Below are 22,107 nucleotides of genomic sequence, written 5' to 3'. Positions count from 1 at the left end.
TTAGTGCCACTATTGTTCTTTGATGGATACCATTTGTTAAGCAGCATGTCTTGTAAGGGTGGATGTGTTATCAGAAGACAACACGATGGTCTGCATATTTTCACTATCTTCAACTCAAACTTAAAGAACAATGGCATCAATATCTATTGATTTTTTTTCTATTGATTTTAAACACATTGTGAATATGGGAGAAAGGTAGATCTGTCGCAAAATGACAGCTACAAACGAATGTAGTTTTGGCCACCACAGAAACCTCAAGTAACACATCTCAGCTTTCTTGTAAACCTTCCAAAACACGTACTTTGCTAGTCATTATTGACAAATCAATAGATACATTTGATGAGGATTAATAGCCTTGTAACTGTGAGGCGCTCCTGCTCTTGGATCCTGCAACTGTTTGCAATTCTGTAATCATCCGTCTGTATCCAGAGCATGAACTTGGCCTCTGGCTTGGCTGGCCACTACTGCTTCAGCATTACTTCTTAAAGCGAGAGAGGTATAAAGGCATTCTACATATTTGACACTTTTTCTGTACTATTGGTGTAGTGGCACAGAAACAATGGGCAGCCCCTCACTGTATCGCTGTATTTACAGTTGTTGTAGATGAGACTGTGGAGGAGCTCAGCTGGCCTGCTAGAGTGAGCTGTTCTCTTTTTCACTTGACTGGCCATGGCCTGCCTGTGGACTCAGCTCCTCTTTTGCTCTGTGTCTATCACTCTTTCTCTCGCTCTATCTCTCCCTCAGTCTTTTTTTCTCTTTATCTCTCTCTCTCTCTCTGCTTTCACCATCTGCCTTTATGCCTGATCTGCCTACATATCTCCCTAACTGCCTCCCAGGAGAGGGCTGGGGGATGGTGGTAGAGAGGGAAAACTGAAACAGTGGGAAATAGCAGATATGTGAGAGGAAAAAAGAGGAAGAGGACAAGAAAAAGGAAACTTGAGGAAAAATAATAGAGCGTGGGAGAGAGAGTGAGAGAGAGAAGAACGCCATCATTTTTCAGAACCAGCGTCAGCAGTGAAAATTTGGTTCAATATCTGAATTGTTGCCATTTCTTTGGAATTGGCTTCAAACTTGAGTGTGATGATAATGTACATTCCCATGATAATAACATAGGCATGCATGTGTGCTCAAAGGGAATCGTCACACAGTGTGTGTGGTTCAGGCATGTTAATTGAAATCAAAACTGCAGGGGCTATCTTCCTACAGATTTCAAATCCAGTTACCTGATTTTGTGTGTGGACTTCTTTGTTCAAGCTCCTTGCATTAGGCCACCCTCTTAAATGATCAAAGATAATGAGTTAAGAAAAATTACCAAGGGGATTTCAGGTGGTGTAGGATTTAATTCACTGCTGCTTTCTTACTTTTCTTGGTTAAAAAAACAAACATGCAAACAAAAATAAAATAATATAATGTGATTGAATTCAATAAATAATTCAGCAATAACTCTTATAAAGCTGGTTTTGTTGATGCTGTATTGACTCAATGTCATGATCATTTTTAATGTAATTTTAAAGTGTGACTACACATTGTATGTATCCATCTAAATGCCCAACCCCACTCTGAATAGATATTGGTTTACCTTTTAACATTGATGATGTCACGTGGCCGGGATAGTGATCCAAATCAGTTGTGCTATTCTTAGGAGCTTGATGTACACAGACCTTATTTTACTTATCTGTGTACATCATCACAGACCAGTGTTTAATATAGTCTTCTGTTACAGTGCACTGCATTTGTTGGGGGTTATGACTCATCTTTCTGTGTGCTGCATGTACTGTATTACCCTGAAAGCCTGACAGACTGATCCCAAGGGGCAATTCTGGTACATGCATGCCTGCGTGTGTGTATGTGCATATACACACATATGCGTGTGCCCACTGTTGATTTACTCATTGACCATCGCTCCCCCTGCTGTCTCCTGTGGGCCTTTATGCTGGGAGGAATCGATAACCTTCTCCCTCGCCTTCTCCCAGAACAGCGCTCTGTAGCACTCGATCAGCTGAAAATGCTTATGCATGTTGCACTGAATGCACTTGCTAATGCACACACATGCTGGAGGTTGTTGTTGTTTTTTTAAACTCTAAGGAAAAATGCTAAAATCTGCAAAGTCAAATATCAGTATTCAAACAGAGAAAGTGCTATAAAAACAGCTGCAACAGCACGCACACACACACACACACACAGACACAGACACACACATCCAAGCTCCCCCTATCTCACTCTCTCCCTGACATTAGCTGAACAGAGTCCATTACTGCCAGGTAATGGGTGAATGTCACAATAGCAGGATGTCATAAAGCTCTGGAGTGGTCTAATGGGTTTTGTTCAGGTTGAGGTGACACATGCACACTCACACATGCACACATACAGACATGTGGTCTTCCAGGAAACTATCTTCCTATGTGCTTGATGCATTTACTCATCACATCACAGCCCTGAGCCCTGACATGTTTGAAGAGCTAATACAATCTGTTTAAGGAAGCAAATTATGAGAATCATCTGTCACTTTGTTTGAATACAGAGGGGTGGTTCTGCTCTTGTTACCTTTTATGTTCCCCCTTTACCTCACCAGCACATCTTTATCTTTGTCCTCATAAGATTAAGCTCTTCTGCAGACAAACATACGTATGTGAGCTGGAGAAAAAGTGAGTTAACTGAGGACCCAAGCAGGTCAAAGTGTATAAGTATAAAACTCTGAGGCTCAGGATGTGAAAAACCACAACCGAAGTGAAAAAAGTTTGGCACAGATACAAGCAGAGTGGCAAAATCAGAGGTTATTGCCAGTCGCTAAACCTACAGTAGTAGCCTCAGGGGGCAGGCAGATGGGAGAGTGAAGGCTTCTGGATGGAGCGATCATGTGTTGCCACAGTGGGGGAGAGAGGGATGCATTAGGAGGGCAGGAGAGGAACACAAGAAAACATCAGGGCCAGTTTGAATGTCTAGATTCACGTACAGCCATTGTTCCATTGGCTAGCCTTTTATTTCCATTTCAGAACTTTTTAAATTGTACATAAACAGCACTTTATGTTTGGTTGTGATTTGCTCAAGTTGTCAATAGTAGAGACAGCAACATAGTAGAAATTTAGTCTTGATTTTTGTTTTTCACAGTTTCCATAGACGTTGCAGCAGTAGTATGTTTTGTATATGTGCTCTTGCAAGGTTTTGGGGGATTCCCTATTAACACACGTCTACTTATAGTTGACTAGTCGTTTAGCATGTTGCCCACTGCACCTAACCTTACTCCCTCTTTCTGGCTAAAAAGTCTTATCTTTATAGTTAGAGTAATATTTAGCTCTGTTCTCAGCTTTATGTGTTCAACCACAGTGAGTCAATCAATGGTCAGTGACATTTCCACATTACTGATAAGTAAATAACACACTATACATCCTACAAACACAATTTAACTCATCGCTGATAACTTCAAATATTCATTGTATAATTTTAATTGTGAAAAATAAAAAATGAATAGTATCTTCTTTTGGAAACAGATACACATACAAACACATCCACATTCTACAATATCAAGTCCCTCTTTTTCATGTACAAATTGTGTCCCTAGCTTCCTCCAGACTCATTTATATGGATAGACTTTGCTCACTACAGATGCAAAATTTTGCATGCATGTACTTATACATACTGTACACGTATAAATGTGTGTGTGCGGAGTGGGGGTACATGTGTTTCAGAGTGTGAGGAAATTGATTATAAGCTAAAGAGGAGCTGATTAGCACATGTTGACATTAACGGTGGAATCCATTAGTGAAACCACACATAGTTGACCTTTGACATCGATGAGCCCTTGGGCTTACCAGTCAATAGGTTGAATCGTTGACAGCTAAATTTAGGCTGGAGTGGGTTTGGTAGGAGTGAGGTGGCTTATTCTTTATTTGGATATTGTAAGATGTCTATAAATGACATTTACTTAGCTATCATATGTTTAACAGTGTTAGTACTCCTTACTAATCTACTGTGTTCAACCTAAATAGCTGTCCCAACATGTTACCAGCATTATTTTCAGCTGTAAGATGTTAAATAATTTTGTATAAAGGCAGATGCACACACATATAACGTGCTGTCTCCACTACACAGACAAACATATCCTCTTCCTCTCTATCCTCTCTCACGTATAGAGATTTAGAGGCTGTGTGCGTCAGTGTGGTGTGACGCTTGTTCACAGCATCATCATTGCATTATACCAGAAAAGATGAACAAAGAATGATTATCTCCCTGTCTTTCTCTTCCCTCCCCCACGCTCTGTTCTAGTCCTCAGGCACCAGTGTGGTGGTGGACATCGCGGTGATGGGTGAGGCCCATGGTTTGATCTCAGACCTGCTGGCAGACCCGTCACTGCCCCCTAACACCTGCAGCTCTCTGAAGGCCGTCAGCAACCTCCTAAGCACCCAGATCAGCCTCCAGCCGCTCCACCGGCCTCGCATCCCCGCGGACACACACACCTGCTCTGACTCCGAGGAGGGGCCCGAAAAAACAGAGAGACTGGCCATTCCAAAGGTAAATGTTTGTCTTTTGAAAGATGTTTTTGTTTTTGTTCATTCTTGTGTTTTTCCATTGGGTGTTTGAGATACTATCCAGTGTGTGAACCACATTTTGAAACTCAGAAGACTAAGGATGTAAAGGATGGAAGTTCACTCACCAGCTAACAGGGAAAAATTAATTGGTGGCCCAGAATGAGTGAGAAGCCTTAAGACTCATTGTAATTACATAAATAGTGCTCAAACACAGCTGTAGTCTGTTGTCCAGAGCTGATAAATACCAATCAGGAAAATCAACAGCTCAGTAGTTCCCTACCTGAGGGTTGAGGCCTAGTAAAGGATCCCCAAATAAATCTGAGGAGTCACAACATGTGTTATGCCAGTAGCAGCTAATGAAGCCTCAAGCCACTAACCTCGAGCTGAGATGAGGACTGAGCTACAGAGATCTGCTAACCTCATTTCTTTCTAAGTCTTAAGCACCAGATTTTTTTTCATTTTCATACTTGCAGTCCAAACTAGTGCAACCTATCAGACTCCCTGTGGAGCTCAAAAGGGAGGCAACTTCATTTTTTTTTTACATATATAGTAGTGCAGGACTCCCCAAGTCCTGTAAGTAGACTGATGTGTAAAATCGGTGAAGTTCCCCTTTAAAGTTAAGAATGTTCCCCAATAGAAAGCAAACATCACAATCAGCAAAGGAAAATACAAAATTATAGACATCAGATGTATTGTGTATATCAAAGTATACTATATGAAAGTTACTATACACACACCCACACACGGCGAGTTACACCTCTTCCTGCACAAATCACCCCCATTTCCTCCCTCAGTGCTGGTGTAGTTTGGGGCTCTAATGTAGCTAACAATGACGCACAGGCTTCCAGCCGCAGCTTTTTAATGTTTTACAAGGCCGGTGCTTCAAAATATATGCAGGCACTTAAGGCGGCAAGGAAACTAAATAAAGCGTGTGATGCAATGCAGGATAGCCTACCAGGAGAGTGACTAGCAGCTTTAACGCTGCCTGAGTGCACTCAAACGCTCGACCCATGTAGTGGAACTCAATGAGATGCTGCCTCGTTTTAGCTCATTGGGGATTTGTGAGTCTGCATGTGGCAGCGGGTTAAAGTTGGTGATTCAGCTCAGTTGTGCTGCCCTGTTGTCGTACAGCTCTGAAAGTAAGGACAGAAATAGCAGTTACATAAAGGTAATCAGAAGTGTTGGTGACTGGGGGCCATTTCTTACTCAGGTTTTGGCTTAGCTTGACGGGGACAGCAAAACACTTTGTTTCATTTCTTGTTAAAAGCTCAGAAACAATTTGTAACTTTTGCTTGTTCAACTCCAGCAGTTCTGGCTATTTGTCTAGCACGTTCCAGTCAACCACAGTGTGGTAACATATTAATCTCACTATAGCATGGAAATAAAGCAACACAGACTTATTGTAAGATGCCATGTAGCAATCCATCATCGTGAACATGATGATTACTTTTATTTTTGTCAGCTACATTATTGTTGCATAATAATGCGGTGCAGAATGTTTCAGATCTGCCCTTAAAACCACATCACCACACAATAACAAAATTCATAATAGCAAAAGCAGGCAGTGATTGATAACCACCATTTACTCTTTCTCTCTCACTCCTATGTCTCCATTTTACTCTCTTTCTTCCTCTGTCATTCTTTTACACACTATTAGAGATCTTTCTTCTGCTGTAGGAGACAAGCATACCACAGAGCAATGATGCTTGTGTGTATAGCTAGTTGTCTGCCTAAGAAGTGAACAGAGAAAGAGATGATATTTTTTCCTCCGTAGTGTGTGAATTTTGATCCTCTGCTGCCCTCTATATTCTTCTCTCACTCTGTGATGTGTGTGTGTGTTTTTTGGGAGAGAGAGAGAGAGAGAGAAGGAGAAGGAGTGAGGGAGAGAGCCTTTTAGAAAAATATATCAACTGTACAAAGATACAAGCTGACAAATAACTGAGTTTCGCTCGTGGCTTTACAACAAAATTTACAACATCGGATAGATTGACACCACAGGGGAAACGAACATGTCTCCTTTCCACTTACTATTCTGTCTTCCATATGCTTTGAAAAAAAAAAAAACAGGAATGGGCTGGATGAACAAATATGGCATCCTTCTAGTTTGATGTCTTTACTTTTTTGATGGAGGAGAAAGGGAGGAACAACAGTTGCTCTCGAAAAAAATAGCTCTATTTGTTGGTTTAAACATAGACCTAAGGCTGAAATGTCCAATAGTCACAGCTGCATTCTACTTGAATATTTCTGATTATTGAGGGTTGTAATTATTAAATTTAAGTGGATATGGAGAGATTTGAGCAAAGGTAAAAAGACAGAAAGAAAGAATTTGATGCAAAATGCACCCTAGGTGTCAAGCCAATTAGACATGCCATGCAGTGAGCGTGTATTAGTTGGTCTAGAAAAGCCATATCTCTGACGTTTCTGTAGAGGACCCATCCTTTAGCTAACCTGTAGCTCCTGTCCAGTGCCTAAGAACACTAACAGCGGCCTACTTGCCTCATTCATATCTGTGAAAACTTTGTGGATACATGTGTTTTGTGCATCTGTGTTACAGCGTCTAAGGCGGAGTCTGCCCCCAGGGTTGCTGAGGAGAATCTCATCAACGTGGACCACAACCACCTCAGCTACGGGGCTGCCCACCATCGAGCCGGGCCCCGTACGCCGAGACCGCTCAGCCAGCATCAAACACACCACAGAAAGGTAATTTTATTCACTGACTGACTCACTCCCTCACCACAACACAGTAACTTTGAATAGTAACAAATCAAGATGACATTTTATTGTTACAGTAACTTAATTATCCGTTTTCTTTCATCAAAGCAGTGAATCGTGGAACAACTCGGTGATGATGACCATCTCAAAGAGCCGCTCCATGTCTGCCTCCTGTGCTGCCTCTGTCACCTCCAACCACCTCTACAGCAAACCACTGGGAAGACCAGGTGTGTGTGTACTACTTCACACACTGGGTAAAAGTTGAGTATACTAAGTAATGTATAAGGATAAAGAGGACTTTGTTTACATAACATTTTATTTTCTAAAATTGAAAACAATCTTTTTCAGGTTTCCCCCTTCCAACGTATCACCTCTGGGCTCTCCGTGCCCGTCTCCTCCCGTCCAGGGCACACCTGTCTCCAGTCCTACGATAAAGACATGTTCAGTGCAGCTTCCTGAGCCGGTTGGGCCACTAACGGAGCGGGCCCCTGGCTCTGTGGCCCCCAAGAGCCATCACAGAGCCTTAACTCACAGCCAGAGCGCCCCAAGCTCCACCACCCCTCACTGGCGGCCTCCATCACTCTGCGGCAGGTAACACACGATTATACACTAGAGGACCCCCTAAAAATTAAATTCACAAATATTGGAAGAAGACTTTGAAAGCATCCGTGTTTGTGTGTCCATTTGTGTGAAAATGAGTCACTTCATTAGTCTCTACTGAGAGGACAGGAGCCGTCCTCAATAGAGAATGAACAGGATGGAACAGAATTTGCTCTTTGAACATGTCAGTGTGTTTCTCTACTCTGTCTCTATCAGCTGTGGCAGGCCGTTCAACAATCGACTAAACCACGGGGTAGAATCTGTCGACAAAGGAGATAGAATACCCCATCCAGGTAAACAGCAGAGTGCAGACTGAAAGCTCTCTTCAATATTACACATACCTATCCACTTCAACTGGAAAACATGATGATGATAAAAATGATACCCAGCTATTTTCAGGGTTTAAAACTGCCTGTTCCATAGAGTCCAGTAAAAGCAGTGTCCTGGGAGAGATTTGGTCATAGCAGTGTTTCAACTAGTATTCCACATACAAAACACACAATTGAAGCAGAAGTTTCCAGTCTGACAGAAACATCTGTAAACCTTAATAAGGAGAACAATATATTGTACTACCTAGAATGTAATAAACTTTCAGACTTTAACCTGATTGATAAACATAGATTTTTCTCCCAACTTATAATTTATTTCACTCATACTGACCTTCTCCACACTTGCCCTCATTATAACTTTGGATAATCACCATAATAGTTAATTAATTATAATTAATTTTCACATGCTGCCAGTCTAAAATGTGTAATGTTTCCCCAGATGAGCGTGTGGTAGCGTCATCAGATTATGACAGCACCTATGACAGCACCTACGAGACCAACCACAGTGACAGCAGCGACTTTGCACAGAATGAAGAGGAGGGAGAAGGAGGCAAGAAGCCACCTGAAGCAAGGGAAGGTTGCAGGGAGTATCCAACAGAGGGCATTGTTCTTCACCCACTCCTGCCATCACCAGAGGTAGACAATCAAGCAGGCTCAAATTTGTCATTGAGAAAACAAGTCTCAGTTTTCTATTATGAGCTCTAATGTGCTTCAAATCCCTCCAAAGAAAATAGAGATGATGGATTTCTGCAGAAAGAAGATGCTTTTATTTCTCATTAAGAGAAAATGAGGAATGATTTATTCACTGTCATTAGGTAGACATACTGCTTGATAATCAACAGAAACTCTCCTCTGTATCCCCCCCGCCCCCCGACCGACCTTTAACTTGACAGGACAAGCCAATCTTACCCCAGGAGGCTCTAGTGATGCCAGGACTGGAGCCTCTGATGAGTCAACTCAACAATTGGAACTTTCCCATTTTTAGTCTGGTGGAGAAGACTCACAGCAAGACAGGCTGCATCCTCAGTCAGGTAAAACACTAATTAGCAATGTTGCAACCCATATGGCATTTATTCTATGATAATATATCGATACTGATTCAAAAAAAGGAACACAAATTGACAGAAACTTGGGAGTGGTAGTGACATTAGCGGTCGGTGCAGGCAGTGGAAAGAGTAAAGTTGCTTCTTAAGCTTGCAACAACAACACCACTAGAAAATGAAAGGAAGAATCAGTGATAGATGAGACGACTACTGACTATAGTAAGGACTGGGTGTCCAATCAGTACATGATTTAGGTATACGAGCAGATTTGATTCTTTTGCTACTACCATGAAATACAGCTCTGATAGAATAGTCAAGTATACAGGAGATCTACCTGACAATGCCTGAAAACATAAGAAGCTGCTCAGAGTCACTCAGTACTGTGGCACTTAAAAGTGTTACTGCAAAATATGTATGTTGATGCGATAGCTTAGTGTTAAAATAATTTAAGAATAGGTTTCTTATTGACCAGGACTATACATTTAAACCTCTGTAGTAGGTGATTCTCCTTAATGATTCCGCTCTCTTTGTCACATCACAGGTTTCCTATAGGCTCTTTGAGGACACAGGTCTGTTTGAGACCTTCAGGATTCCTGTACAAGAGTTCATGAACTACTTCCACGCTTTGGAGAATGGATACAGGGACATCCCTTGTGAGTAAAAGATCTCCTGTGTTTATTCAATTGTTCAAGTGACTTATTGCTATCCAGCATTACCTTTACCTGCCACAAGGTGGATGTATTGCTTTGTCAGTGAAATAAATAACCACTAACACAAACAGTCCTACTCTCTGCTTTAGTTATTTGTGGCATGTTCATACTGTTCACAGTTGACAGGAATATCAAGTTTACTAATAAATTTTGGAGAGGATGTAGCTGACAGTTAGCATAAGGTGAGCTAGCATGAGATGTCACAGCATCTAAAATCCTTGTGTTTCTTATTAAAGAGATTTGAATGACAGTATGTGACCAAAGTGAGATTAATTAGTAGTAGTGTTTTAGTTAAGTAGTAAGTAGTTCAGTTAAGTACATTTTGAGTGAAATATTAATAACTCATTACACTGTAGCTGTTGTGGCCAAGTTTATACTTATAGTTTCAGGCTATAAGAGCCAACTATATTTATGCTTTGTGCAATTATTGTGTATATTTTATGGCCCATCATGTTACCTTCCTATGAAAGCAGAAAAAATTGTCCCTGCTCAGCATGCTATTTTTTCCGTCGTGTACCACGTACATTTTTACCAATCTCCTGTATAAGAGTGTGAGTTTGAGACACATCCTGTTTACCACTCAATTTCAGTTTTCAATTTTAACATAACAACAGACCACTATCGATATCGGCCCCCTTCAAAAATACAATTTAAGCCATAAGTGCTCGGCTATTTTTACCTGTTGCCATTATGTTTGAAAAAGACTCTGCACTGCAGCACCTTGAGGAGATATGACTATGAAAAGACATTTGAGAGCTACACGAGCCACACATCTGCCTGAACACTGATGTCATGCCAAAATTACAGAACGGGTGAAATGACAAGTAAACAGTCTCTCATCCTGTCCATTTAACATAATGTGCTGGATGCCCTTTAACACGGAAGCATGGTCTCCATCATGTTTGAACAGTGTTAATATGGAACTTTTCCGTATAAGACACCTTTACTTTAAGTGTGTTACAGATTCATGTCTGAATGGTTAAAGCTGCTCCAGCTGAGCAGCAATGTATGTGATTTGATCACAGTGGTCTTACTGCCCTCTGCTGGTGCAAGTTACCATTTATTTTCCTCTTCCTAGATCACAACCGGATCCATGCCACTGATGTGCTGCATGCTGTTTGGTACCTAACCACTCAGCCTGTGCCAGGCCTGCCCACCCTGCTGACTGAGAATGGGATACACACTGGTAAGGACTTTTAATACATACAGTTAAGTATTTTGATTGGTTTTAGTGGTGTAACTCAACAAGCTATTCATTTTCAAGCACAGTTCTCTGTCAAAGCAAATCCAACCTCTGTGCAGCCCTGTCACTTAAGGGTTAAGATGCAAATCATAAACCACAGAGGTCAGATCCGGCCTTTATTTATTATGTCACACACATTTCCTGTTATCTCTTTCTATTTTCCCTTTCTAATAAAGTCTTAAAATAGGTCAAAAATAACTTAATAAAATAAAACCAAATCCAAGCTAATGTTTGATGGCGATTTGTCAAATTTGTTATAATAATACTTACTTATAGGTAATGTAGCAGTCATGAGTGTCACATATTCACTGAGGCAGGCTTTCAAAGCAAACAGAAACTGTCTCAAAAGACAGGTGAATAAAAGAGTGTACATATACAGAGGAGAAGTAAGCACACTATGAGTTACTGCTGTATGGCGGGCCGTGCATTTCACATCTAGGCCTTCACTGGTGTCCTGCCTGAATTAACCCACCTCTTGATATCGTCATTATAATGTCACGGATATAGAAACCGTCAACAACTGAAGCAATGCTATAAAGACCCAATTAACACAATTCAATAGGTCTCCAAACACTGCAGCCACAGCTGCTCCACACACATAATCTCCAGCATAAGAATCAGTATTAATTAATAAAATGACAAGAACGTAAACAACAAAATATAGGTAAAATGCATTTTACTCAGCGAAACTGCTGATTATTTGTAGACAAGTAAAAAACTGCTTCTGTCAAGCAGACATTCTCAGCCCTAAAGTGAATCAGAAATACGACTTGACTTTGAGCATTAGCCTCCATATTGATAGAAAAGGACTTATTGTTGGATCTGAGATGCACAGATAACCTCTACAGCAAGGCCATTGAACAGCTTTTAAATCTATACTAACATGTTTTAGCTTGCGCTAGTAGCTAGCTCTGACCAGTACGCTCTCTGACCATCCAATCAAATGACATAGAAATGTTGTTGATTAGCGAAGGCCTGCTATGGCCCTGGCCTTGCCAACTCAAAATCTGAGTCAGTAGAGAAGGCTTTGCTGGCCCCCGATGGCCCACCACTGTGTATATTTGACTGCCTCCACAAGACAGCTGAATAATTAAGGGTTACATTTAGTTTTCCTTCTTAACACAGAATCAGCACTGCTAACTTAATGAAGTGAAGATAGGTGAAGCAGAAACATTCACTTAGGTATTTTTAACAAATTCACCATTAGTGACTCAGAACTGGTTTGTGTTCCCTTTTTGCCCCTTAGACTCAGAGAATGGCATTACACCTGGTACCACAGGCTTCCTGGTGTCCAAGATGAACTCCATGCTGGAGGACGGTTATGGCTCCCTGGCTGGCCTTATCCCTGGCCTGGAGCTCATGGCCCTGTATGTAGCTGCGGCCATGCACGACTATGACCATCCCGGAAGAACCAATGCCTTTCTAGTAGCTACCAGTGCACCACAGGTAAATTACTGAATGAGCTGATGTCTTGTAATCAGCTCATTCATTTTTTAGTAAGTTCAATTAACCTAAAACCACTACTGCAGCTGCAGTCGGCCAACACACAAGAAATAAATGTATTCATGTGAATCATCCCACAAGCAAATGCCAGGCTCAAACATTAATAATTCATTACTTCATTACTCATTATATATTATCTAATGAGTTGAAATGGATACATCTAAATTCAGAAATCTGGCTTATATGCATTACCAGACCAAGACTGCAATCTTCAACTATGGAGCAGATAATTATTAATTCAAGCACATCGAACTTGCAAAATTTCATGCCCTGAAGAAGACAGTTTCTGTTCATGAAATGTTCTGTAGGATCAATACACAGCAGATCACTATTACTTCCCTGGTGTGAGCTTAAGGTGTAGCCCCAGCATAAACCCCTAGAATAGTCTAGATGTTACGATGTGAAGATTAGTAAAGCAAGCTGTCAAGTAAAATATTTTTGTAATACCTTGCTGAATATAAAAAGTATGGATAAATGTGTTAAAGCAGTATTTATAATATTCAAACATCAGTATTCATATTTCACTACAGCTTAGAAGAACTTAAAATGATGATAACGCGATACCAACCAACAATCAAAAGAAAAATTAGGCCAACCATTACAAGAAAATAATTTACAAGTAATACCAAAATACGGCACATACTTTACAGGGGAGAGTCATAGAGTAAAAAAGAAGCAGCAGAATCCACACCTCACACAATCAGACCTGTAGGAGAGTAGTCTGTATGCAGGTCAGGGTTTAAGGTCTTTATACTTTGATTTAGACCTTGGATGATTTTATTTTTTTATTTTAATTTCCTTCCTTTAATTACATTCCAAAAAATAGCATGACATAATAAATACATCCAAGTAAGCTCCTGTGGGTTTCCCCTTTAATTTCCTAATTGTTAATTTGTTAACTTTCTCCCTTCCACTTTAGGCCCTTCTATACAATGACCGATCTGTCTTGGAAAACCATCATGCAGCTTCAGCTTGGAACCTATTCATGTCTCGTCCCGAGTATAACTTCCTGGTTAACCTTGAACACGTGGAGTTCAAGCGCTTCCGCTTCCTAGTCATTGAGGCCATCCTGGCCACGGACCTCAAAAAGCACTTTGACTTCCTCGCAGAGTTTAATGCAAAGGTAAACATTCAAATGTGCTGCATAAATGCTAGAATATGTGACCATCCATCATCCAGCTGTAACTAGTGTTGCTATCTCTTCTCAGCTCTTGTTTTCTTGTTTATATTTTTTATATGTTCCTTTGATAAAAACAGCCTTTTCTCTCAGACTGTCCTAAATGTATGTCAACAACCAATCCGTAGGGAATCCTTTATAATCCATAACTCTTTTTTACACATATCTCTCTGTGCACATCTCCCCAGGTGGGTGATGAAGGAGTGTCTGGTATTGATTGGACCAACGAGAATGACCGATTGCTAGTGTGCCAGATGTGCATCAAGCTGGCTGATGTCAATGGACCGCTGAAGTGTAAGGAGCTACACCTGCAGTGGACAGAGGGGATCGTCAACGAGTTCTACGAACAAGTATGCCTATAAACACTAATAATCTGATGGGAAATAGTCGTTGGGTGGTCTTGCAATAAAAGGAATATTACTTTTAAAGTTAGTAACTTTAATAGATAGACCGTGATTTATAAATGGATTGGAGTGCACTGTACTGAAAACAGTAAGAAGTGAATTATGTTCACTAAAAAAAACTTGCTAACAGAGGTGATAAAATATACACTCTGCTAGCATTTTATTAGGTACACCTGTAATCATCAAAATTCACTGCTGTAATAAATCCTAACTTCATGAAGATTATAGAGAGGTGCTGGTTCAATTTCATAATAATTTTGGAGGATGCAGTCTGTACTGCTGTTTAAACTATGAAGTTGGGATTTATTGCGTGATCACTATGCATATTAGACTGCATTAGTTTTAGCTAGGTGTTCTTAATAAACCTAATGATTGTATATCAAAGGGTAAAAAACCTGAACAAAGTTAAAGGTACAGAAAGGAAAAGAAAAATTAAGCAAATTTATATCTTACCTATTGTACTGTTGTGTGTGCAAATTAGAAGCCCCTTATCTTCTATCCCCTCCTCCCTCCTCCTCTATTATTAATGCTCCATTGTTCCCAATAGGTATTGTACCCTTTTGCTTCCTTTCTCAATCAAAAGGTCATAGGTCAGTCAGCTGTGTAACCGCATCTCTGCAGATGATAGAGATTTAGTTTCCTGCTCAAGGACTCTTCAGCAGGATTTTACGCATGTATTTGCATGCTCCCTGTGAAACAGAAATAGAATATTCAACTTACACACTAGCTCATGAATTTATTAGAGACTACTGTGGATGGATGCCTGGCAACAAATCCTGCTCTTAACTAACAATGCCTATGATTGGTCAGTTCAAGTCGATACAGATAAAATCTGATTAGCCAGAGAGATGCGATTACTTGCCTAGCAACGACATGCTGTATGACGAATAGCACTAATTTGAGACTTTTAAGTCATAATTGAAGCTAGTGTAGATTTTTTCTCTGTATATTCTTCTCAAAATTTAAAATATTTGTATTTGTACACAGATGTACAAGCTGTAACAGAAGTTTGTTTTGTTTATTTAGTTTTTTCAGTCAATTTTTAATGAAGGGGGCTTGTGCACCAACTACATCAGACCACTGTTTGTATCCAGTAGAAACCTCTAATCAGAACTGCACTGATTGCCAAAGAGAATGCCCTTCCTCTGATCTGTGTCTGATGCTTAGTATTCTGCTATTCCTCTCAAACCTTCTGTTCAGTTCTCATAATAGCTTTGAGAATTATGTATGTCCTATGAGCGGGAACATCAGGGGGCTTGGTGAAGAGAGAGTGAGCGGGTGAGAGACAGAGAGTGTGCATGTGTTTTCCTCTTCAGAGGGGAGACGGATGACCTAAATGTGTCATTCTTGACAGCGCTCATTCACAGTCACACAGAGGAAGATCACAAGGATGGAAGTAGGGCTCTCAGTACAGTTGTGTACAAACACACATGCCGTGATTTTCTTTACGCTCTGCAATGCACCATTTTAATATTCTAAATATGAGCAATTTTGTTTATGTTAAACAAATCCCCCTCTCACCCCTCTCATGCTCTTACTATACATACAGTATACACAAACACACACAGACACACACACACACACACACACACACACACACACACACACACACACACACACATCTCACACGAACCAATAGTGCAGTACACTGACGCCATTCAGGTTTCTGGTTGCCATAGCAACTGAAGCCCTTGCCCCTCTGTCCTCCTACTGAATTGCTCTGAAAGCCCTGACATTAGACAACAAACACAAAACCTCAATACAATAATGTCACAATGTAAGTACAACACAAACAGACATTGTGCAACATAAACCACAACCACATGGAACTGCCTGTATTATCAAAGTGGTCAAAATAATGGAAAATATCTGAAAGCTCCTTTGTTCGGACAACTTCTATAGATTTTATGCATTTGTATTCTATTGAGAAAAACAATTCACACGATTCCATATTTCTTTTTTTCCATCAAGAGCAATGATGGAACCAGCATTGAACAGGTACATTGTGAAGGTTACTGTAAATATGTCCCCAGTTTGTGGGAAGATGAACAGTACTACCAAGAAAGATGAGATTGAGAAACTGTCTCAGCTGTCTGAGACACATATTCATCACAGCTCACTCTATGTGGGCACAAAAATGGAGAAAAATGGAAAAAAGAATCCCAAGGACAAGAAAGGACCAGCACTGCTCTACTATGACCTCTGATAAATTGTGGGGAGTCTGACTTTTGCGGTTGTCATGCTCAGCCTATGCATATTTGGTGGCAAAAGATAATTAGTGAGAATATTTGTCAGCATTTATTAATGGTGACCTTTTGGGTACAAAGATTCCATTCACAATTACTGTGGCAAATCTCTGCAGACAGTCTCATTTATGTGATTGATACCTACAGATCAGCCACTGGTGTTTTTCTATTTGTAGTCTTGTTGACCTACTTTCAGGAGGCTGTACCCAGAGGCAGTGTGGGACTTTCTTTGCTTGCTAGTGGTGTTGTAAAGGAGACAAACTGTACATTTGATTTTAAACAACTTGAATGATTGGGAGTTTATCCTATGTGTGCTAGCCTGAGAAATTGTTTATGTCATATATTAATGTATAATTTAATTTATATTTGGCACAGTGGCAATGTAAAGCCAGCAGATTTTAAAAGGAGGCATATGTAAATTTTGCTATTGCTACCTAGCCAACACCATTAGCATTACCATCCATTTACTTACCAGTCTAGAAGAGACGTTGTGAGTTCAACATCAAACTTCTTTCCATTACACGCCAAGAGCTGCCTCCAGCTGCTGTGGAAAGCAAAATCATTGTTAACTGTTTTGCTTCCAGTTCTGTCACTTCTTTTCATCTACTGAAGTTAGCATGCTAGCCAGCTAACCACAGTCTGTCTCATCACCTTCCGATAGCAACTCACTGTAGCATCCAGACTGCCCTGAAGTAGTAGTGCTCCTCAGAGGACGTAATCTAACCTCTTGTATTATAAACAGAATGATGGCTGAAGCGACCAGCAATGTTCAGTGGTAGAGAAAGTTTATATTTAGCCCCTTTAAATGTAAAGGCTGTTAGTGATGTATTAAGTTAATTCAGCAGCCTATGTTTGACAGGTAATTGTACAGTATTAGGTTTTATTTTGTAAACAGCAACACAAAAGCAAAAAGAAAAGACTGACCTATGTTTGTACTATTTTTTGATACATTTTTCAGGGGTGATAAATGGGGTTGTGGGTAAATCTCCTCTTTGTTATCATCTATCACTCATAAAGTGAAAAGCTTTGGACACCAGTAAAAAAAAAAAAATCTTTTGGCTGTTTATAGTAACTTTAAGTGGACTGAAACCAAAGCCTAAAAACCCTGTCTACTAATTTCAAGACCGTTTGATTTGAAATATCCCAGGAATTCTTGAGAGCTGATGGAAGAAGTGACTTCAGGTCTGATTCATTTCCAGCCAATAACTATGTGCTGTCCTGAAGCTATAAAAATATGGGGCAGTGGAGAAAAATGTTCTCTCTTGATATCTCATCACTGTATAATGCAAATGTTCCATTTTCAGGTACATTTATATTTGATCATTTTTATGCACCTGACATACCTGCCATGTTTGTGCCCTTCTAGGGTGATGAAGAAGCAAGTCTGGGCCTTCCCATCAGCCCATTCATGGACCGGTCCGCTCCGCAGCTCGCTAAACTACAGGAGTCATTCATCACTCATATAGTAGGACCTCTGTGCTCCTCCTACGACTCTGCTGCTCTCATGCCAGGACGCTGGGTTGACCTGCCTGAGGGAGAGATGGAGCCAGAAGAGGCGAAGGAACAAGAGGACACAGAAGAGGAAGAGGAAGATATGGCAGATGAGGATGCATCAACAAGTTCTGACACCTCCCGTATGTCAACCTCTTAATTATTCATGATTATATTGAGTTGTGTGTGGCCTCTAATAGTATCTGTCTTAGTAAGCCTATATCACTTTGTTAAAACAGTGAGATTACCCTGGGACCTTGGGAGATTTAATTGGACTTGAAGAGTTTTTCTGATTTTGCTTTTACTCGTCTCTTGGGATAAAGTTAAATTTGAGTAAAGATTCAAAATTAGCACTGTTGGTGAAGCTGTTTTTGGGTCGAGTCACAAAAGGAAATCAATTACTGGCCTTAGTCTGAGACTTTTACTGATGGATTTGGAGATGAAGAAGTCTTAAGCCCACGTGAAACCACATCCAAGTAATGCCCTGTTTTTGCTTTGTTCACCATGTGCAAAATTAATTTCTAAATGGGATGTGGAGGGGTATTGTCTCTTAATTAATATGTAAAGGTGGTTTCAAAGCATTCATGTGCAAGAGCGCACCAGATATCCATACACACTCATTATTTATAACGCAGTACATTGTGTATAGATACAACTAATTGTATTGTATCTTATGGTACTTGGCCCGGTCAAATTAGTTTAAAGATGAGCTGTAGATTTCTGCTGCTATGTAAGTTTTATTCTTACAGACTGTTACTGTTCATTTTTAAATAGATTTTGTTTTATTAACCTTTATTGGAAGGCAGTTGTACTACAGGAGCCCTTTCCTTCAGATGTGATACCTTTGGATGCCAGCAGAGACTGCCTTGGTTGTCATATAGCTAACATACTAAATGGCCCATTTACAGACATATATAATATCAAGCCTTCCATTTAACTCTAAGAAAGCAAACAAATATATTTCCAACAATGTCTAACCATTTATTTCAGGTCATGTACTTTCTCAGGAGCTTGTCTAACTGTTGGTTTTGTGTTTGACAGAGCGGCAAGAAACCAAAAAGGCAAGGAGGAGGAAGGTGTTTTGCCAGATCACACAGCATCTTTTGGAAAACCATGAAATGTGGAAAAGAGTGATTGCTGCAGAAACCCAGGAGGAGGCCCAGAAAGAGGAGCCAAACTGCATCAGCAGCCCCAACGACCCAATCACAGCCATTCACGAGGAAGAGGAAGAGCAAGCGAGCAAAGAGGAGGAGTCGGCTGACCGCCTTGATGAAAGGGAAGAGGTGCCGGCTTTAGAGGAAGTGGAAATCCTTCCGCAATCAGAGACTTCAGGGGAAAAAGAGGAAGAGCCAGAGTGATATTATGAACTTTGACCTCCTCTTAAACCAGGAATCTGAACGTTGTCTAAAAATGTTTGTTTCTTTCCTAACTAAACTGTTGATATGGTAGCCAGCACATCACTTTGACACAACACTGTAGAAGATGTTTTGGGTAATATGTGCCTAACAAAAACAGGGTTTGAGGACAGGGATGATGCATGCCCAGTGCATCTGACAAAGGGAGAGAGGTGAGATGAGCAAAAGATGAAGTGACGAGGCAGAAAAAGAAGCTGAAACAGAAAAAGAGAATGAATGGGACTGTATTTGTTTTTGTTGTAGTATTTGTTTTAGTCTGGATCTGGTGCCCTGCCCTCACCCAGGCTGCCCATCCTGCACTATGAGCCAACCATGCTGATTCACTCATTCACTCTACCAGTGAGCAATACACTGTCACAAGCCCCCCCTTCTTGTTGCTCCCATGCTATCAGCACACTGCGGAGCCCCCGGCTGGTTTAGGATGTGCAACAAGCCCCTTCTCCTTGAAAACAATGGGATGAAAGCCAGGGAAAAAGCTGTGTCCACTGAGGCTCAGCTGTCGTACATTGTGTGTACATACATACACGCACAGGAACTTCACACACACACACAATACTACAGTAGAGACGCATTCCTAACACAGAGCTGATAGGAAGTTTAACAAAGAACCCTGTTGTTCAAAAAGCTTTATTCTTGCTCAAGGAAAAACATACAAAACAATGTTTTGTTCATGTCAAACAATGTTTGCTCTTAGTCACATGTTCTCTCCCTGTCTTTTGTTACTCAGAGTAAGTCCAGCACACCTACACAACTCAGGAAGGCAGAGACCCAAGGAGATAAAAAAAAAACCCCAAGAAATTAGGTATTTTATTAAGCGTCCTTGTCTTTTTACTTAACACTGCTTCAAGAAGTTCTTTCTATGAGGTTTGAGATGCTATCGATTTGCTAATGTCCCCAGATTCCCAGTTCCCTTTGTGCATGACAAAGGAGCTGCAAGGTAAATAAGATTATTGATCACATCAACACGGCTCGTCACAATTGATGAAGATTTCATATTGTCCCTAATCTATAACACTTACTGTTATAGATCTCGCTGTTGACCACACATGTTAACATACGAGACACAAAAGTAAACTAATAAGGTAATATGTTTTGTTAAGTAAATGCAATTTGCATCCAAATTTTAAGTCAGTTCCCAACTTGTTTCCTTAATCTTTACTGTAATGTACCCACTAATGACAGAATTCTTTATAATTTCTAACCTGGTATGTAGGCCAAATGCTTCAGAAAGTGAGTAATCCAGTAAGCCATAGTGGCCCAGGCCAGAGCTGACTCATAGCTCCAAACCACCCGAGAGGATTAACGTCAATAAGACATAAAAAAAAAAAGAAAGAAAAAACACCCTGTGGTGCTTATTGCCATGCAGGAGGTGTTGTGTGCAAGAAACTACATAGAAGTCCCAGTCAGATCCAAATGATTCAGTCTGTCATTATTTTGTTGCACGAAAAGGTAAAAAAAAGTCATATGAAAGAAGTAATGTATCCTGCTAACTCTAAAAACATAGAATAAGAGCCACAACAGCACAAATGTATAATAATTAACAACATATATCAATGAATTTGTTAAGTCTAATTTAGGATTAATGAAACCCCATAGTCTCAGATGCTCCAGTTTTTTGTGACATTGTGAGTTTTTTTTTTACCTTTACTAAGGAAATCTAAATATTTTCTATACTCTATGTAGTCAGTCCTCCCGTCTACACATTGGAGATGATGGTCTGCATAGTTTCACTGGGCCAGCAGATTCAACCACACCTTTGGATGATTTTTTTTTTTTTTTCTTCATTTGGCTTAACAAGTGGTGTCATGCTCTCCTTTGATGTCTTCAGAGATTCAGATTGGTGGTGATGGAGGTAAAGAGTGAACAAGGAGAACAGACTTAGTCATGAGGTTTAGTAATGACAGAGGAAGGGGGAGAAGAAGAAACCTTTTAGCTTAACTTGTAGCTGCTCATGAAAGGCCAGGGTGGGATGGGGTGGGGGTCTCAGATTTTTTTCACATCTCAGCAGATTCCTCTAGATGTAACTCTTTGAAGATGAGCCAGTTTGGTTGGACTAAAAATCATGTGATGGTTTATGTTTCCAAGTCTGCAAAATGTATTACAGGGATATGCAGTACAGTGTATTTGATCTGGCATTGGAAAAGCAACAGGGGCACTTTTTGGATTCAGGTCCTGAGATCTGTAGCAGGTACTTCATGTCAAAAGTGCAAAGTGAACAAGGGCGCATCAACATTTGAAAGAGTGTCTTGGATTTTGGCTGCATTTTTTTAGGAGAAGCTGTCTGAGACTTAAGGCTGGCTCAAGAGGTGAGGTGGACTTGGATTGGTAAAGCAGAGTAGGGTGTGGTTATATCTGCAGTGGCACTCATTGTCAAGAGGCGTTCAAGCAGCATTGACCTGCGAATTTGCTTGCAACACTGTGGCTGGAAAATCCACTGAAAAGACGAACTGACATGCACATGAGATAACAGAAGATGCCCAGGAGAATTGAGATGTGTTAAGTCTCCCTAAATAATTCACAAACAAAATAGCAGGCAGACAGTTTGAATCCATGTAAGTTTAGTAGCAGGTGAGCTCCTGGGTGAAGGTTGATCACTCTGATCAGGTGCACCAGGGAGGGAAACGGGTTTAGAATTGAAACTGCAGTGACAAGAAAATAGCAACCAAATGACCATAATAATAGAAATACATACATCCACTAAGGGTACA

The 22,107-nt window shown here is 40.5% G+C and overlaps 1 protein-coding gene across 1 annotated transcript in view; it reads left to right on the top strand.

Moving 5' to 3' along the window:
* Positions 1-20,847, top strand: part of LOC108888405 (cGMP-inhibited 3',5'-cyclic phosphodiesterase 3A) — a 51,976-nt gene extending 31,129 nt beyond the window's left edge. The window contains exons 2-15 of the mRNA XM_051078885.1: positions 4,264-4,509; positions 7,081-7,226; positions 7,347-7,469; positions 7,587-7,829; positions 8,055-8,131; positions 8,607-8,803; positions 9,061-9,198; positions 9,752-9,863; positions 10,999-11,106; positions 12,410-12,609; positions 13,586-13,789; positions 14,032-14,193; positions 17,860-18,127; positions 19,026-20,847. Of these exons, the coding sequence (XP_050934842.1) occupies positions 4,264-4,509; positions 7,081-7,226; positions 7,347-7,469; positions 7,587-7,829; positions 8,055-8,131; positions 8,607-8,803; positions 9,061-9,198; positions 9,752-9,863; positions 10,999-11,106; positions 12,410-12,609; positions 13,586-13,789; positions 14,032-14,193; positions 17,860-18,127; positions 19,026-19,342 (2,541 nt within the window). The 3' untranslated portion in view covers positions 19,343-20,847. The remainder of the gene's footprint in view (positions 1-4,263; positions 4,510-7,080; positions 7,227-7,346; positions 7,470-7,586; positions 7,830-8,054; positions 8,132-8,606; positions 8,804-9,060; positions 9,199-9,751; positions 9,864-10,998; positions 11,107-12,409; positions 12,610-13,585; positions 13,790-14,031; positions 14,194-17,859; positions 18,128-19,025) is intronic.
* The last annotated feature ends 1,260 nt before the right edge of the window (positions 20,848-22,107 follow it).

Source organism: Lates calcarifer, linkage group LG21 (genome assembly GCF_001640805.2).
Source record: "Lates calcarifer isolate ASB-BC8 linkage group LG21, TLL_Latcal_v3, whole genome shotgun sequence".
NCBI classification, from domain to species: Eukaryota; Metazoa; Chordata; class Actinopteri; family Centropomidae; genus Lates; species Lates calcarifer.
Note: the sequence above shows the minus strand (reverse complement) of the source record. Positions and strands in the feature narration are given on the sequence as shown.